The 19,481-nt window shown below is 43.4% G+C and overlaps 2 protein-coding genes across 4 annotated transcripts in view; both read right to left on the bottom strand.

Moving 5' to 3' along the window:
- Positions 1-2,675, bottom strand: part of agpat3 (1-acylglycerol-3-phosphate O-acyltransferase 3) — a 28,963-nt gene extending 26,288 nt beyond the window's left edge. The window contains exons 1-2 of one of the 2 annotated variants that reach the window (XM_066661133.1): positions 2,390-2,675; positions 92-140 (exon numbers count right to left, since the gene is read on the bottom strand). The gene's annotated coding sequence lies outside the window, so the exon portion shown is untranslated. The remainder of the gene's footprint in view (positions 1-91; positions 141-2,389) is intronic. The other variant, XM_066661132.1, reaches the window with a different exon arrangement.
- Positions 2,676-8,330: 5,655 nt separating this feature from the next.
- The window catches only part of pdxkb (pyridoxal (pyridoxine, vitamin B6) kinase b), a 29,447-nt gene continuing 18,296 nt past the window's right edge, over positions 8,331-19,481 (bottom strand). For both annotated transcript variants that reach the window (XM_066662231.1, XM_066662232.1), the window contains 6 exons: positions 18,429-18,514; positions 15,239-15,284; positions 15,007-15,118; positions 13,821-13,957; positions 12,953-13,019; positions 8,331-12,354 (listed from right to left, as the gene is read on the bottom strand). In XM_066662231.1, the coding sequence (XP_066518328.1) occupies positions 12,242-12,354; positions 12,953-13,019; positions 13,821-13,957; positions 15,007-15,118; positions 15,239-15,284; positions 18,429-18,514 (561 nt within the window). In that variant the 3' untranslated portion in view covers positions 8,331-12,241. The remainder of the gene's footprint in view (positions 12,355-12,952; positions 13,020-13,820; positions 13,958-15,006; positions 15,119-15,238; positions 15,285-18,428; positions 18,515-19,481) is intronic.

Below are 19,481 nucleotides of genomic sequence, written 5' to 3'. Positions count from 1 at the left end.
GTCCCACACTGCTTTACAATGAACCATGCTCCCCAAAGTGTCAGAGAAGTCAAGCAACCCAAAACTAACAACTAAGAAAAAGCCAACCTACCTCTGCCTGCTGTCCATTCATTCATGGAAAAGCTTTGCTTCATTAAAATCTGCCAAATAAAATGTGGACGGTGTTTAATGAGCCAAGAACACAACATGGTCACACCACTGCCCAGTAAACATTTAGCCGTTGATTCAACGTTGAAATAACGTAATGACTGCCGTCTAATCAACGTTCTCTTAAGGTTGAAAATGAAAGTTGAAAAGACGTCCAGACACAGACATTGAAAAGACGACTATTAGACGTATTTTGGACGTCCATTGACGTTATTAATTGGTCCCGAAATAAATTACTTGTATAAAACGCTTTTTGGACGTCCACTGACGTTATCGATTGGTCACCACTTGATAACTAACTTATTAAGATGGATTTTGGACGTCCATTGACGTTTAAAATATGTCCTTGATGGACAGACTACTTTTAGACCTGTTCTGAACGTCCATGGACGTTCCTTGTTTACTGGGTGCTAAGACTAAAAGATCTTAAGCAACGTTTTGCATTTCTACCTTGTTTTGTTTTTCATTCAGACTTGGCTGCCTGCTTTTCACTCACAATTAGCATTATGTAAACATTTTAATATGGCCCTTGGGATTTTAACGGTCACAATTCTGTCTTAGAAACGGAACAGCACAATGAGTTGTTGGCAGTATTAAAGCAATGGTTTAGAGAAAGATCAAATTGACACCAACTTCCCCTTTACCGCAGGCATAGTCAGTGAGCCAAGACATCTTTTACATTAGGGCTTTCAGGCCAGTGTAGCTAAAAAGAAATGCAGGTCACAGTGGAGTTGAAAAACGGTTTTACGTTACACTCACAGAGCCAGTCCAGACGCATAAGTGAATGCTAAACTTCAAATATGTCTTAGTCAAGCAACTACAGTCAAGATAAGAGGATGAATGTTGAAATATATGTTCTTTTACACTGCATTAAAACTGATTGCAACATATTTGACCATAACACAACAGCAGACAGGGTTAGGGTTAAGCCCTAATGCAAAAGATGTCTTGGCTCACTGACTATGCCTGCGAAAAGGGGAAGCTGGTGAAAATGATAAACTCCAATTCATGGGTCCACTGCTGCGTTACCAATTAATTTCTTATCCCTACATCAGCATTATTTCTAAGAGGGTCTATAAAGTCTTTGCCTCCCGCCCCACACGTAGCCCCGCCCAATCCAAGACTGTGTTTGCCCTCTAGTAACCCCAGCATCGCACCACGATGACGCGCGCTCGGCCAGGTCGACACGACCCCCCCGGTCTTTTACCTAAAGAGTGGAAACAAAAACAGGTGTACGGGCAAATCACCGGAGAATATGTCCACGGACAGACAGGCTACTTGCACACAGGAGAGAGAAAAGCGGACACTAGCCGCAGGGTGTTCATTCTTTTGCCTTTACCGGGCTGGGAGTCGGTGCCGAAACAAAGAGTCGGTTCTCCGACTCTTTGGACTTGAGTCCACACAAAGACAACGAGTCTGAAAAATGCCTCCTTCCACAAAACACACACCAACCGCGCCGTTTATTTAACATTACAACAAGTATAAAACTGTGTTTGCTTTAAAATATGTGACTAACTAACAAAAAAACGGACGCATTCAATATATCGAGTACACCGAGTCCACAAAGTTGGCTTTACACATTTCGCTAAAGTCAGATACACATTATACTGCACTTCTCGTTATTGCCAGATATCGTTAAACACGTCAAAAGGCTCAATTTTCCCTAAAGTTCCCTCTATAAGTCACGAACGAATTGAAGTGCACTCATAAGGAACATGGACCAAAGAGTTTCAAACGTTAAATCTTGGGCTGCGTCTTCAACGGTCTCCGAGGACCCTAAAAATCGCATAAGAAGCGGGTTAATGAGTGCAGCGTGTATTACAGAGTAGAGTGTGGTTTAGGACGCAGCCTTGGCTCCTGGGACAGAGATTGTGAGGAATCGACTCAATCAAAAAGAATCCAAGTCGGTTCAATATCTGTGTAGTTGAGCAGCTCCTGTCCGTCTGTGGGTTAGCACAGAGCTAGCTAACAGCTATAGCTCACATGAATGAGATACTGCAGCAGAATGGGGTAAATATTATAAAATGAACATTAATAAAAAGAAGTAAAGCAGCGTGGGACCCTCATGAGCCAGATTAAAAAAAAATATGCCCGGCAAAATAAGGGCAAAAATGAGGCAGACAATTTAATAAATGGTAACATTAACGTTAAACGTTAAAAAAAGAAATCCGACTACTTCCAGCCCTCTGGACCAACAGGCAATGAAGGAACAGGGGGGGAATGAATGAATGCAGCAGCGTACCCGTGTAGCTGAGTCTCGCAGGCTGTCATCAGTAGAAACACAGCGCCGTGTTGAACTCCGTTCACAGCCACAGCGGGCACAGACGACGGGCTGGCGAGCGACTGGTCTGTCTGGTGTTTTCTTTGGTGTGTGCCGTCTGTTCCTCCTCTGTTCATCCGCTGTTTATCTCTGTCTCATTCGCTCTTTGTCCGGCAGCAGCAGCAGCGGGGCGCTCGTCGCCATCGCCGTCTCTCTCTGAACTGAGTTCACACTTCTCTCTACTTCCTGTCCGATCACCTCTCAGTTCGAGTGGAAACTCATCAGCACCAGCAGGACCAGGCTCTGTGCACTGAGGAAAATACTGACACACCAGAACCAGGCTCTGTGCACTGAGGAAAATACTGACACACCAGAACCAGGCTCTGTGCACTGAGGAAAACACTGACACACCAGAACCAGGCTCTGTGCACTGAGGAAAACACTGACACACCAGAACCAGGCTCTGTGCACTGAGGAAAACACTGACACACCAGAACCAGGCTCTGTGCACTGAGGAAAACACTGACACACCAGAACCAGGCTCTGTGCACTGAGGAAAACACTGACACACCAGAACCAGGCTCTGAACCGAGAGGAAAACACTGACACACCAGAACCAGGCACTGTACACTGAGGAAAACACTGACACACCAGAACCAGGCACTGTGCACTGAGGAAAACACTGACACACCAGAACCAGGCTCTGAACCGAGAGGAAAACACTGACACACCAGAACCAGGCTCTGTGCACTGAGGAAAACACTGACACACCACAACCAGGCTCTGTGCACTGAGGAAAACACTGACACACCAGAACCAGGCTCTGAGCACTGAGGAAAACACTGACACACCAGAACCAGGCACTGTACACTGAGGAAAACACTGACACACCACAACCAGGCTCTGAGCCCAGATGAAAACACTGACACACCAGAACCAGGCTCTGAACCGAGAGGAAAACACTGACACACCAGAACCAGGCTCTGAACCGTGAGGAAAACACTGACACACCAGAACCAGGCTCTGAGCCCAGATGAAAACACTGACACACCTGAACCAGGCTCTGTGCACTGAGGAAAACACTGACACACCACAACCAGGCTCTGTGCACTGAGGAAAACACTGACACACCAGAACCAGGCTCTGTGCACTGAGGAAAACACTGACACACCACAACCAAGCTCTGTGCACTGAGGAAAACACTGACACACCAGAACCAGGCTCTGAGCACTGAGGAAAACACTGACACACCAGAACCAGGCACTGTACACTGAGGAAAACACTGACACACCACAACCAGGCTCTGAGCCCAGATGAAAACACTGACACACCAGAACCAGGCTCTGAACCGAGAGGAAAACACTGACACACCAGAACCAGGCTCTGAACCGTGAGGAAAACACTGACACACCAGAACCAGGCTCTGAGCCCAGATGAAAACACTGACACACCTGAACCAGGCTCTGAGCCGAGAGGAAAACACTGACACACCAGAACCAGGCACTGTGCACTGAGGAAAACACTGACACACCTGAACCAGGCTCTGAGCCGAGAGGAAAACACTGACACACCAGAACCAGGCTCTGTGCACTGAGGAAAACACTGACACACCAGAACCAGGCTCTGTGCACTGAGGAAAACACTGACACACCAGAACCAGGCTCTGTGCACTGAGGAAAATACTGATACACCAGAACCAGGCTCTGTGCACTGAGGAAAACACTGACACACCAGAACCAGGCTCTGTGCACTGAGGAAAACACTGACACACCAGAACCAGGCTCTGTGCACTGAGGAAAACACTGACACACCAGAACCAGGCTCTGAACCGAGAGGAAAACACTGACACACCAGAACCAGGCTCTGTGCACTGAGGAAAACACTGACACACCTGAACCAGGCTCTGTGCACTGAGGAAAACACTGACACACCAGAACCAGGCACTGTACACTGAGGAAAACACTGACACACCAGAACCAGGCACTGTGCACTGAGGAAAACACTGACACACCAGAACCAGGCTCTGAACCGAGAGGAAAACACTGACACACCAGAACCAGGCTCTGTGCACTGAGGAAAACACTGACACACCACAACCAGGCTCTGTGCACTGAGGAAAACACTGACACACCAGAACCAAGCTCTGTGCACTGAGGAAAACACTGACACACCAGAACCAGGCTCTGAGCACTGAGGAAAACACTGACACACCAGAACCAGGCACTGTACACTGAGGAAAACACTGACACACCACAACCAGGCTCTGAGCCCAGATGAAAACACTGACACACCAGAACCAGGCTCTGAACCGAGAGGAAAACACTGACACACCAGAACCAGGCTCTGAACCGTGAGGAAAACACTGACACACCAGAACCAGGCTCTGAGCCCAGATGAAAACACTGACACACCTGAACCAGGCTCTGAGCCGAGAGGAAAACACTGACACACCAGAACCAGGCTCTGAGCCGAGAGGAAAACACTGACACACCAGAACCAGGCACTGTGCACTGAGGAAAACACTGACACACCTGAACCAGGCTCTGAGCCGAGAGGAAAACACTGACACACCAGAACCAGGCTCTGTGCACTGAGGAAAACACTGACACACCAGAACCAGGCACTGTGCACTGAGGAAAACACTGACACACCAGAACCAGGCTCTGAGCCCAGATGAAAACACTGACACACCTAAACCAGGCTCTGAGCCGAGAGGAAAACACTGACACACCAGAACCAGGCACTGTGCACTGAGGAAAACACTGACACACCAGAACCAGGCACTGTGCACTGAGGAAAACACTGACACACCAGAACCAGGCTCTGTGCACTGAGGAAAACACTGACACACCAGAACCAGGCACTGTGCACTGAGGAAAACACTGACACACCAGAACCAGGCTCTGTGCACTGAGGAAAACACTGACACACCACAACCAGGCTCTGAGCCCAGAGGAAAACACTGACACACCAGAACCAGGCTCTGTGCACTGAGGAAAACACTGACACACCAGAACCAGGCTGTGAGCACTGAGGAAAACACTGACACACCAGAACCAGGCACTGTGCACTGAGGAAAACACTGACACACCAGAACCAGGCTCTGAGCACTGAGGAAAACACTGACACACCAGAACCAGGCACTGTGCACTGAGGAAAACACTGACACACCAGAACCAGGCTCTGTGCACTGAGGAAAACACTGACACACCAGAACCAGGCTCTGTGCACTGAGGAAAACACTGACACACCAGAACCAGGCTCTGAGCCCAGAGGAAATCACTGACACACCAGAACCAGGCTCTGAGCCCAGAGGAAAACACTGACACACCAGAACCAGGCTCTGTGCACTGAGGAAAACACTGACACACCAGAACCAAGCTCTGAGCCCAGAGGAAAACACTGACACACCAGAACCAGGCACTGTGCACTGAGGAAAACACTGACACACCAGAACCAGGCTCTGTGCACTGAGGAAAACACTGACACACCAGAACCAGGCTCTGTGCACTGAGGAAAACACTGACACACCAGAACCAGGCTCTGTGCACTGAGGAAAACACTGACACACCAGAACCAGGCTCTGTGCACTGAGGAAAACACTGACACACCAGAACCAGGCACTGTACACTGAGGAAAACACTGACACACCAGAACCAGGCACTGTGCACTGAGGAAAACACTGACACACCAGAACCAGGCTCTGTGCACTGAGGAAAACACTGACACACCAGAACCAGGCACTGTGCACTGAGGAAATGTGTAAATATGTTATTTATAAGTTTGTAAAGCATTTGATTTCTAAATTCCTTAGGCATCATTTTTCCAATTTGGTTAGAATATAGTTGCACATTTGTTCATATTTGTTCTCACTCAACAACTTTTCAATGTATGAATGTTTATGACAATTTATTTTCTGAAAAAGTTTGAGACCCTCATTACCCTGGGGGAGTAACGTAAGTCGGCCAAGAGGAAGAGGTCAGAACTGAAACACAATGGTGCAAAAACTTAATTATTGTTTTTTATCATAAACCTCTCATAGCTTTACAAAAACACCAGTGTTCCGTGTCTTTGATGGATGAAGGTGTTTGACAAGCCTGACTAACATTGTCACAAAGCATCTTTACATAATTAGTATCAGAACAGATCATTTGAATCAAAGACCAAAGGTCAATTTGGTCATGCGGCTCATCCTGAACATAAAAAATTTAGATAAAACCAAACCCTGTGTTGGCTACAGACAGTAGCATGCTTAAAAAGCTAGTTAAATACATTCATTCATTATCTGTAAGTGCTTATCCAGTTCAGGGTCGTGGTGGACCCAGAGACTACCCGGAATCACTTGGGGCAAAGCGGGAATGCACCCTGGAGGGAGCGACAGTCTTTCACAGAGCAACATACACACACACACATTCACTCACACACCTACAAAAACACTGTGTCAGTCACCCGGAAGAAACCTACGCAGACACAGGGAGAACACACCACACTCCTCACAGACAGTCACCCGGAGGAAACCCACAGACACAGGGAGAACACACCACACTCCTCACAGACAGTCACCCGGAGGAAACCCACACGGACACAGGGAGAACACACCACACTCCTCACAGACAGTCACTCGGAGGAAACCCACACGGACACAGGGAGAACACACCACACTCCTCACAGACAGTCACTCGGGGGAAACCCACGCAGACACAGGGAGAACACACCACACTCCTCACAGACAATCACCCAGAGCGGGACTCAAGCCCACAACCTCCAGGTCCCTGGAGCTGTGTGATTGCGACACCTACCAGCTGTGCCACCGTGTCGCACTTTGTTAAATACAAACTGTACTTAAGTTAATACATACACAAAGTGACAACTTTAGACACTAAACCACTTCCAAAATTGTTTCTTCCATGAATGTGACTGACAGGTTGAATTCTGCATCCATTTATACTGGCTATATAAAGGAACACAATATTTCTACCATGAAATTACAGCTTCAAAAGCATTGTGATGCATCACTGAGCTGTAATAGGGAGAATAAGAGCCTCTGTCATTGCCACTTTGGGTGCAGCCCTGCAGAAACTGCACTATGTAACTTTGGAAGAAGGGTGGGAAACCACACATTCCCTCCCCCTCCCCAATAATTTTTTTACCGTGTTTATAATCAATGGATCTAATCAACAGATCTTGACTTTCAGTAGTGTGGGGCTTCCGCCTGGTTGAGAGGAAAACCTGCATCCACAACGGCCCACCGTGGATTTGGTTTGACCCCCCCGCACGAGGGGGCGCCCCTGGAGCAGAATATCCAAATCTTACCTAGTGTTTCTTTACGTAATCTTTTCTGTGATCTGATACAGTATTTAAATTCTCCCTCATGCAATGTATCTGATTGGCTTGTCATCATCAGTTTTTCCTTCAAAGTATCACACTGTGATTTCCAATTTGATCCCCTGGACAGAAAAGAAACAATGAAGGTGGGTGGAGAGAAGGAACGGCACTTTTTCCTTCCTCAACCTTCACAGAGGAAGCACCTAATCCCTGCTTGGGCACTGTGGCTGGCAAGAAGTGCTCACTAGTGTGTGTGTGTGTGTTCACTGCCTTGTTAAATGGGGAGTCTCAATTTTCCCAGGGGGATTAACAAAGTATTACCTTTTCTTCTTCTTCTAATGGTACCACGGTGTATCACTGACAAAATATTAATTAAAATTCCTGATATGTTTCAACTTATCAGTTCAAACAGCTTGACAAAATGTACACTTAAATCACACCACTTCTGTAGATTACAGCCATACATGCACACCAGCTATGTAATATAATCATTACTTTCTCTTTATTGCATCATAACATACACTTTATATATTATAAATGTGGATTTGTACACTACAATCTTTATTGTAACATGTTAAAAAATATTTAGAACCAGAAAACGAAGCACTATAAACTTTACCAAACATTTACAACATATTATTTATTTATTTTTCTTATTTTTTTTGTGTCCCCATTAAGAAATGAATGTCTGAAGCAAAAATAAATAAATAAATAAATAAATTTTCAAAATCAGTCCTATCAACAGAAAAATCAAATCAAATGAGTAGCAAAGCACAGATGTGACACTATTAGATCTAAAAGATGGGCAGAGTTACCGAGGCTAAATGTTGGGACTCTGACCATTGCCCTCGTAACTGGTCATTCTGCTTTGTACTGACATCATTGTTGTTGATATTTGGCATTGGTTGCCATCTTGTGATATGGATCCATGCCACGGAGACGTGATCTCCAAAGGAAACGTGGGATACTACGGCACATACAGTGGTTCACACAACAGTGTCACTGATGAGGATGGAGTCTGGAATCACACTGATAGACTAAGACACAATGTACTGTTTCTATTAAAGTCTATATGTCAAAAATACTTCTAGATTATTTGATGTCTTAGGTCATATATTTTCCTAAATTTGACAGGGGGGGTATTTATTCTTAGGCCGTGTCTAAAATAATGTCCTGGTCACTAAGGATTACCAAGATTACTGTGTAGAGCACTGTTATATAAGGACAGGACTTTTGTTAAAGTTAATGTTTTCATACAATGTTTGCTCAGCACTCGTCTCTGACATTCCCTGAAGTATGACAGTGCATCATGGGTATTCCGTGTCCACTAGGGAACATTGTTTGTACACTTACCAATTCTGATGCATTGTGGCATTTGCATGACGGCATGAAATAATTTCCACTGTATTAGACACTACAAATCAGTGCACTGATCTAGTGAACAGGGCTCAATTTCAGACATAGCCAAAGCTATGCTAGGCTGAGTCTTTAGGGCGGCTAGGCTGAATTGGTTCTGCTGGAGGCTTATAAGCTTAAATTGTCCTTTAAAATTTCATAGAACCTATGTATGGTTTCAGATGAGTGTTTACAATTATTCGGATGAAGCTGATCTTCCTTCATCACTCCAAAATCTTTCCCCGCCCACAGTTTGGAATACAAACTTCATATAACTAGCTGGATCATTTTCAGCAGTATACACTGCTCACGTCCATTCCCAACTACAGATTGGTGACAATGGAACAGAGAAGTAGAGGATAAAGATTGTTTTGGGACCTACCTAATCACTGTACATTGATGCTAGAAAACACCTAAGACAGTCTGAGCTCCAATCCACAAGGGGGAGCACTTCACCCCTTCAATGACAAGTAACATTTGGTCACTTTTTGCGCCACACACAGTCTTACAATCAACAACACACAAGTTCCACAGACCAATATACATTATTACATACACTATGTACAAGAAACAAACAAAAATGTTGTAGTCCACCCCAAAACTTCCGCCCTACATTTCCCTCAGGGAATGCGCTAAACGTCACTGTGATAACAGTCAAAATATTCGGTTGCCCACTCAGACAGTGAGCCTCTATTACGTCACTATTATTATTATTATTATTATTATTATTTTAGGGGGGAACTTACAGCGTGTATTAAGGTGGGCCACTTGTCCTTCAAGACCACAGACACACTCTCACACACACATACACACATGTATGCACACAAATTTAAACACCCCCTTTTCTTAGAATCCCACCTGTTAGAACACACACAACTGCCTACAATCGCTTACTGGCAGTGACTGGTGGAGGCAGGCAGCATACGGTTTTACCAACAGCTCATTCAGGTGGCTTTGAATAGAAGACGACCTTCTTCACTGATCTAAGATCAGGTGTTCTAATAAAACATCTAGTGCTAACTATGCTATGAAAAAAATCATTGAGCTGTTCACAGGCCAGTGAACACAGGGCACTTCTATTAAGATCATTCCAGTTGCCCACACATGCTCCACTCGCAAATGTGTTTTCCCTCAAAGCAGACCAAGCAAAAAGTAGCTACAAAAAACATATATGTGGGCAGAGCTTGGAGAGGTCAACCGAGGTACACTCAGACAAACAGTGGTTGCTTTCAACACAGCATTATTTTGTGACTTATACATACCCACAATACCCCTTAGGAAGTGTTACTTCCTAAAAACTAAAAAAAAAAAAAAAAACCACACACACATACATTCCAAATACACACTAGACCATAGACTTAACAGATCGCTGCTGCATAAAAAGCTGCAGAGGAAGTACACCTCCCAGAGCAAGGCTGACCCCAGACTGGTCTTGCACAAGGGCACTATTTCTATTCAACACCACAAACTTTCAACGGTCATCTTAACATGGATGAATAAGAATGCTGTGAAAACAGAACTGTGAAAAAAAATGCCAATAAAACAGGAATGATGACTTGGTTTAAACCTCAAGTCCACAAAACATTAGCTAGCAACTATACACACATACATGGCAGCAGCAATTAAGATAAATGGCTAAATCAGAGTTTAAAAGAGTGGGTGGAGTCAGAGATGAAAGAATAATTCATCTGAGTCATCTGCTCTTTATTAACTTTTAAACGAGTCAATGAATCTATCCAGGTAGTTTAACCAGCAAGAGAAAGAGGGGACATGGCATTTATGAGAGAAAAGGGGGGAGGGTTTTTATATCCCACCTCCCTCCTTTACTGCGCATATATAGAGAGAGATAAAGAATAAAGATAGGCAGATATAAGAGAGAGGTATGAGAATAGGTGAGAACCTGACTTCCACAGATACAGAACCATGTGTGTGAAGGCATTAAACACCACTCTCACTTAAAAGTCCATTAAAGGATTAGTTTAGTGAAAAATCATATTTCTATTTGTCTCCTTACAGCAAATATAATTGGCCATATGAGAAATTAACTTTTGCCAAACTATTTTAAAGCATTCTTCATTATGATATGAATATACTATTTTAAAAAAATAATAATAAATTAAATAACCATTAAAACAAATACCTAGTTTTTAGTATATACAGACAATACACTATATTTGTAAAATACAATCTTTAAAAGTTGAAACAGATGACAGTGGCAATGACCCTTAACACTTTTTTTTTTCAAAAGAATACATTGAAATACCAGTCTTGGATTTCAAACAGCTAAAAATGAGAGATAAAAAATAGTTGACATGAAAATGATTTAAAAAAAAAAAAAAAAAAAAAGAAAGAAAAAGGAAAATATGTATTTATGCAGCAGCCATCGCAGCAATTGTATGGGTTTTTTTTTGTGCAAAAGACACAGAAAACATCTTAACATCCATGTAAGACAATCAGACATACAGGTATCGTAATTTAGATTCTCTCACATAAAGAGAAGCACTTTCCCACCTTATAAATTCACTCTTACAAAGTCTTGAGGCCCGGCTACAGTTCATCAAACCTTTACGACCCCTACGACCATAAAGGACGATTCTCAGCTACTTCATACCATTTTTAACTGGAACATAAATCTTCAAGAAATATATATCCACTGACTTAAGGGTTTACCTATAAATTACTTCATTTTTGTTTGGTGTCTCTTTTTTCAGCAATGGCAGTTTCTCTGGGATTGATTAAACAGGTGTTTGATTACTTCTGCTTAAGCCATTCCCTTGACTGATTTCAGTGTGCAGGACAAACAGGGGTTTGAGTCAAGTGCTGAGAAGGAGAGGTGGATACAGCATAAAAGTACCAAAGAAAGAAGTCGAGCTGTTGTTTTCCCTCTTATTTCTCACAGCGTTTTCTCCTATGTCCTACTTCACTCTACTGCTGTACCCTATTCCTCCCTCCCAATGAAATGTTGTGCTCTGTTCAAGATTTCTAAGGCAATGTCACATTACAGATCCAAAAAAATGTACAACATCTATACATTGTGCGATTGTGGCGGAGGTTAGGGGGAGAGGATGTGTGTGTGTGTGTGTGTGTGTGTGGGTGCATGTGTGTCTGGAGTTTCTATAGAACAGTGGCCTCCATGACAATGGCTGGATCCTCTATGTCCGCTTTGCTCTGAATCATACGTAACTCCAGCTGAGCCGGACTAGGTCTTCGGCCAGGACCTGCCATCTCTGAAAAGAGAGAGATAATCAACAAAAATTAACACTGCATGCTAAAGTCCAGGTGCTACAAGATTTATTTTAGCTAGATAACTTAAGCTCAAAGGCTTCAAAGACTCTGGGCTTATGTTATGCGGCCAACCTGAGCCATCCTGCTCAGCAAACAAACAAATCACAGATGTCATTGATACAATGCACTGTAGCACCCCCTTGTGGAGCAGTCCCTAAATGAGAGCGATCATGTGGGAAATAACATTCTTTGTCATTCAATTTCTAACTGAGTTGTGCCTTGCATCTTTAAAATAAAAATTAAAGAGGAAACCTGAAGACACTTTACTGTAAGTTTGACATAATGACTGTGTAAATAATACACTCAGTGCCTGGAAGTAAAAACTATATATATATATATTTGTTGGGTGCCTCTGCAGGACATTCTCTATAACAGACAACACAAAATCAAAACATACATCTCTCAATCATAGCACAACTGTAATGATTATATATATAAGATGATATATAAGAAGTGTTTCTATCATTGTAAATTCATAATACGCCCTGCAGGGCCCTTGGTGAACAGGCATAGGCCAGGCCTTTTTTTTTTATCTCTTACCATGGGCATAGGAGATGGTCCTCTGAATAACGTGATGCATGACTGAGAAAGTTTTCTCACACGCCGTCTGTTAAAGGGAGGGGAAAAAAAAACACAAAACAACAAGCTGAGAGAGTTGTTCTCAGGATACTAGCTCCATACTGTCATTCAGCACACAATCGCATCATCTTCATCATGAAAATGACAACTTGTTACTCCAAGGTGGATATATATTAATCCTATTTCTGGAAAAGTGGGTACATTATGTAAAATGTACAAGGAACAATAATCTGTGATATGTTCATTTTCTTGACATTTTATTTACAGGGGACATCTATGATTGAGGGAACTGCAGTTCTCTCTGATTTGTTAGTGTTCAGAAGCTCCTTGTCTTTTAAGATGGAACAGTGCGTAGAAGAAAACAAAGAGACTGTATGTGGCTGAAGTTTAATTTGTCTGTAAGCTTGTATTCACTGTTTGATTTACCACAGAAACTCATTTGTAACTCAAATTGTTTAGTTTTGTAGCACTCTGTCTGTTTAGTTTCATACAGTGAGTGCTCTCCCGCATTTCGAGAGAGTGTTCCTATCTAAGTAATCGGAAACATCTAATGTAACTCGGCATTACCCACCTATGGAGCAGGAATAAAGCAATTTCCTCATTTATTTCAAGATGTTCAGCCTTTGGAAGGCTCTTTTTCTACTATAAGCAGAGAGAGAGGTTGTCTAGCATGTCTGATGACACCGGTGCTTCGTAAACACATTAGACAAGGTTGAAGTGCATTAACAGACTGGAGAGATAGCCCATGGTGAGGAAACATCTTCGGAAGTGTTTTTTTGATTACAAACTTGAAAGTTTAACTGATTAAACTAGTGTTTGTAGATTGTACCTTCAGATCTGTGGGGTAGTGGTGGGTCCAGGCTAGCAGCATGGCAGCGAACAGGTCACCTGTGCCCACAAACACAGCGTCCACTTTGGGCACTTCTATCCGTATCCGCTGGGTTGTGGTTGTACCGTCCGGCATCACTATGAGGGATAAGAGTAATCATCATTGCTGCTACAGTGAGGTAACAACATTTTTTATTATTCTTAGTATTCCATCTGTTGGAATTGATTTTGTTTCTGTACCAAGTCTGTTCTGGTGTCTGCGGGTTCGTAGGTAACAGTGCACCTGAAACTACAGATGCTGGAAGCCTGTGCTAGCATTTCTCCTGCGGTGTTGCTATCAGTGTGTGAAGAGTGGGAGAAGAGGGTTGCATTGACAATCCAACACAATGGGCAGCACTTTGAACACGTTTTATAAGTGGTCAGAAACTTGTAAATAACTCATGAAAGAGTAAAGTTAAATACGTTAAAACCAAACACACCATTGTTTTACTTGTGAAATTCCCAATTAGTTTGATGTGTCACATGACCATCTTCCCATTGAAAAAACAAAAGTTGGATCCAAAATGGCTGACTTCAAAATGGCCACCATGGTCACCACCCATCTTGAAAAGTTTCCCCCCTCCCATATACTAATGTGCCACAAACAGGAAGTTAATATCACCAAACATTCTCATTTTATTAAGGTGTATCCATATAAATGGCCCACCCTGTATAGTCATTCATTCATTCATTATCTGTAACCCTTACCCAGTTCAGGGTCGCGGTGGGTCCAGGGTCTACCTGGAATCATTGGGTGCAAGGCGGGAATACACCCTGGAGGGGGGCACCAGTCCTTCACAGGGCAACACACACACACACACCTACGGACACTTTTGAGTTGCCAATCCACCTACCAACGTGTGTTTTTGGACTGTGGGAGGAAACCGGAGCACCCGGAGGAAACCCACGTGGACACAGAGAGAACACACCAAATCCTCACAGACAGTCACCCGGAGCGGGAATCGAACCCACAACCTCCGGGTCTCTGGAGCTGTGTGACTGTGACACCACCTGCTGCTCCACCATGCCGCCCCTGTATAGTCACATTGTAGCTAATAAAACTACTCCAGTTTAGCTAAAAGTATGCTAAGATGCCAATAACTTGATTCACACAAGGATTAACTATTTTCATAAAGAATCACACAAACCAATTCGTTGGCTGCCAAGAGAAACCAGGAAGCGGTCTCCAAGACGAGGGGGCAGATCAGAGCTGGTGATGACCACTGTGTCTGGACCCATGGTATGAAGGAGATCCATCACCTAGTGAGTGAATGAGCAAGAACAAGAGTAAGAGAGACAGAGAGAGAGAGAGAGCGAGAGAGAGAAATGGCACTAAAGTTTAAAATTTGTGTGTGAATACGTGTGGGAGTGGTCTCCTACCTCTACTGCATCTTTCTCTGTGCTGATATTCTTCCCCGTCAAAAGTCTACAATTAGAAAACACAAGTTTAACAGTCACAGACCTTTTAAGGGCAACAGTGAGGCCCATGAGGATCTCAGCAGGGAAGCATTCTCACAAACATCAGAAAAGCCTATGATATTACAACTCAAAAATCACACACTCTAAAGACTTTCTCTTCTGTTCTTTAGAGTAATTAAGTTCAGGGTCGCGGTGGGTCCGGAGCCTACCCGGAATCCAAGGCGTGAACACACCCTCTAGGGGGCGCCAGTCCTTCACAGGGTGACTCACACACACACATTCACTCACACACTTACATGAATTGAATGTAATTAGTTACAAAAATAATTTGATTCATTGTGCAATTACACTTAGACATACATTGTATAGCACAACAGTGCTAGGGTTAACAGAAAGAGCCTGATCACCACTGGGTCATTCACAACATTATATAATTAGATAAGATAATTCGTTTTTAATTAAAATGTACTTGTGATCACGGTGCAGGTGACTTTGTATACACGAAAGACACATTTATTTAGATGGCACGATTTCAAATTTGTCATAATAAATCATTATATGCACATCATGCAATATATGATAGAGGAAAGGAGCAGTTGCAGATCTATTTCTGAACACCAGAGGGAGACAGTTTTACTGATAAGCACAAGCTCCTGATGCTAAATGATGTGCAGCAGTTGAAAGACTAATTCACACAGAGTCACGATTCAGCATCCTGCAGATGGATCGAGCACTCACACACACACACACACACACAAAGTCATGACTCAAGCCCCACACAAAGAAAACATATTTTCATGAATTAACAAAAGAGAAGCTCAGTATCATGAAATCGCTGAGCCATAAAAAGGAACACATCCGTCTCTGAGAACACAGATCCTTCAAAACAAGCAATGGGCTTTAACACATGTGCCCGTGTGACAAAAATGTCTCTTTGATATACAGTAGCTTCAATCGATGTACAAAAACACTGGACGAGAATGACACTATGGAGAGAGATTAGTCTCTTAATACTTTACAAATGCGTAAATGTTAATACACAAGTCACAAATATGTTGCATTGTGAAACATATTCGTGAATTGTGTTTAATTTGTGGATTAACATTTACGCATATTTAAAGTATTTCGAGACTAATCTCTCTCCATAGACTTTCACAAACACAAAATTGCAGAAGCCTTTGAGCCCTGAGAATAACACTGATATCTGACGTATCTATCAAGATAAATTGACTAAACATAAATAATATTAATCAATTAAAACTGATTTTCTGATTCAATAATCTTGGGATTACTGTTACACTACAAACGACTTCTGACTAATCATTCTTTTTATTTACAGTACAGTAAAAATTTACAGAAAATTAATTAATTAATTCTCTCTAACTGCTTCATCCTGATCAGTGTTACACTGGGTCTGGAGCCTATCCGGAAACACTGGGTGCAAGGCAGGTGTCAGTCCATTGTAAGTCATCAAAAGCTCACACTGTCACTCACATATCTGGGCAATTTTTCACAGCCAGCTGACCTTCATTTATGAAAACTGAATGAATAAAACACTTCAGCGGTAAGTGTTTGTGTTGAAAGAATTCTTTTTTTTTTTTTTTTAAATACTCTTCATTTATGCTTTTAAGTATAATACAGCATAGTGTCACTGCAGGATGTGGGTTCGAGCCCTGCTCCGGGTGACTGTCTGTAAGTACTGTGGTGTGTTCTCCCTGTGTCTGCGTGGGTTTCCTCCGGGTGACTGTATGTGAGTAGTGTGGTGTGTTCTCCCTGTGTCTGCGTGGGTTTCCTCCGGGTGACTGTCTGTGAGGAGTGTGGTGTGTTCTCCCTGTGTCTGAGTGGGTTTCCGCCGTGTGGCTGTCTGTGAGGAGTGTGGTGTGTTCTCCCTGTGTCTGCGTGGGTTTCCTCCGGGTGACTGTCTGTGAGGAGTGTGGTGTGTTCTCCCTGTGTCTGCGTGGGTTTCCTCCGGGTGACTGTCTGTGAGGACTGTTGTGTGTTCTCCATGTGTCTGCATGGGTTTACTCCTGGTGACTGTCTGTAAGTACTGTGGTGTGTTCTCCCTGTGTCTGCGTGGGTTTCCTCCGGGTGACTGTCTGTGAGTACTGTGGTGTGTTCTCCATGTGTCTGCGTGGGTTTCCTCCGGGTGACTGTCTGTGAGGAGTGTGGTGTGTTCTCCCTGTGTCTGAGTGGGTTTCCTCCGGGTGACTGTCTGTGAGGAGTGTGGTGTGTTCTCCCTGTGTCTGCGTGGGTTTCCTCCGGGTGACTGTCTGTGAGGACTGTTGTGTGTTCTCCCTGTGTCTGTGTGGGTTTCCTCCGGGTGACTGTCTGTGACGAGTGTGGTGTGTTCTCTGTGTCTGCGTGGGTTTCCTCCGGGTGACTGTCTGTGAGGAGTGTGGTGTGTTCTCTCTGTGTCTGCGTGGGTTTCCTTCGGGTGACTGTCTGTGAGGAGTGTGGTGTGTTCTCCCTGTGTCTGCGTGGGTTTCCTCCGGGTGACTGTCTGTGAGGAGTGTGGTGTGTTTTCCCTGTGTCTGCGTGGGTTTCCTCCGGGTGACTGTCTGTGAGGAGTGTGGTGTGTTCTCCCTGTGTCTGCGTGGGTTTCTTCCGGGTGACTGTCTGTGAGGAGTGTGGTGTGTTCTCCCTGTGTCTGCGTGGGTTTCTTCCGGGTGACTGTCTGTGAGGAGTGTGGTGTGTTCTCCCTGTGTCTGCGTGGGTTTCTTCCGGGTGACTGTCTGTGAGGAGTGTGGTGTGTTCTCCCTGTGTCTGCGTTGGTTTCCTCCCATGGTTAAAAAACACATGTTGGTAGGTGGATTGGTTACTCAAAAGTGTCCGTAGGTGTAAGTGTGTGTCGGTCTGTGAAGGACTGGCGCCCCCTCCAGAGCGTGTTCCCACCTTGCGCTCAGTGATTCCAGGTAGGCTCTGGACCCACCGTGACCCTGAGCTGGATAAGCGCATACAGATAATGAATGAATGAAAAAAAGTATTAAAAATCCCAAATATAATATCTATACATTGAATTCATCTGTACATTGTTAGAAATCCTTCCGATTGACTAAATAAGGGCACCATTTTTCGTTGATAAAAGTGTGATGTCCTAGCAAGTCCTACATGGTTGTTACATCCCATTTAATACTTTTGCTCTGGTACTTACTCTGCCTCAAACTGATTCGGGGTGATGATGTCTGCCACTGGCACAACTTTATCCTTATAAACTGGATACAGATTCTGAGGCACATACTAAAGAGAGAGACAGGGACAAGACAAAGAGAGAGAGAGTGTCAAAATAGAAGAGAGTAAGAAAAAAGGACAAAACTAACGTAAGGAAAAAATAAAAAGAGAGATAAATGAGATGAAAGACATTTACAGATCTCACATTACTCAATAAATCAAAAAGTTGTTTGGTGGTCTGCAAAACTGTAAACGTCAGACAGTGAGATCATTTCAGGATGGAGCATGATTAGCCATCTTTTTTCACTCATGGCTTCAATATACATTAACTACACAGCTTACGTCGTACACACACACACACACTATCTATGAGTCATAAAGGCATCCATTCTTCTGAATAGATTCCCCAGCCGACAGCACAGGGGGCCTTTGCTCTAATGTAGTCTGGCAGCAGGAAATGAGACATGGTCTTCCCCTTCTTCTTACTGCTGGAATGACCCTTCATCTCCCCCTCTCTTTCTATACACAGACATACATATCACTGTCCTAAAAAAATGTCAAACAGTAAAGAAAGTGGCATATATCAAATTTTCATGTTTTTCACATTTATTCAATTTGTGTGTTGAATAAAAAAAAAAAAAAAAAAAAAAAAAAAAAAAAGAACTGTCATCATTTATTTATTCATTTATGCTGGTAACGACATAGTGATGTCATAGAGATCAGCTCTGATCACTATGTGCTGTGAGTTTGTGTTTAAAATTAATACATGTAAATTATCGGTTCCAATTGGCTGTCCAGGCTGAAACGTTGTTTATCACCCAAATGTGCGAGACTGAACTGCTATAGGTACAAGGTTTGCTTTTTAAAGGATATTATAACATTTGTATCAAAATTTGTGCATAATTCTTGAGAGTGTATCAACGTGAAATGGGTCATTGCAGAGAAACGTACTAATATCTTTATAGTTCCCGTGATGGGAACCAAGCATCATAATGTCGACAGCACAAATATATCGATTTGTTATACTATATACAGT

This window comes from Hoplias malabaricus, chromosome 2 (assembly GCF_029633855.1).
Source record: "Hoplias malabaricus isolate fHopMal1 chromosome 2, fHopMal1.hap1, whole genome shotgun sequence".
NCBI classification, from domain to species: Eukaryota; Metazoa; Chordata; class Actinopteri; order Characiformes; family Erythrinidae; genus Hoplias; species Hoplias malabaricus.
This window is presented reverse-complemented; position numbering and strand designations above follow the sequence as displayed.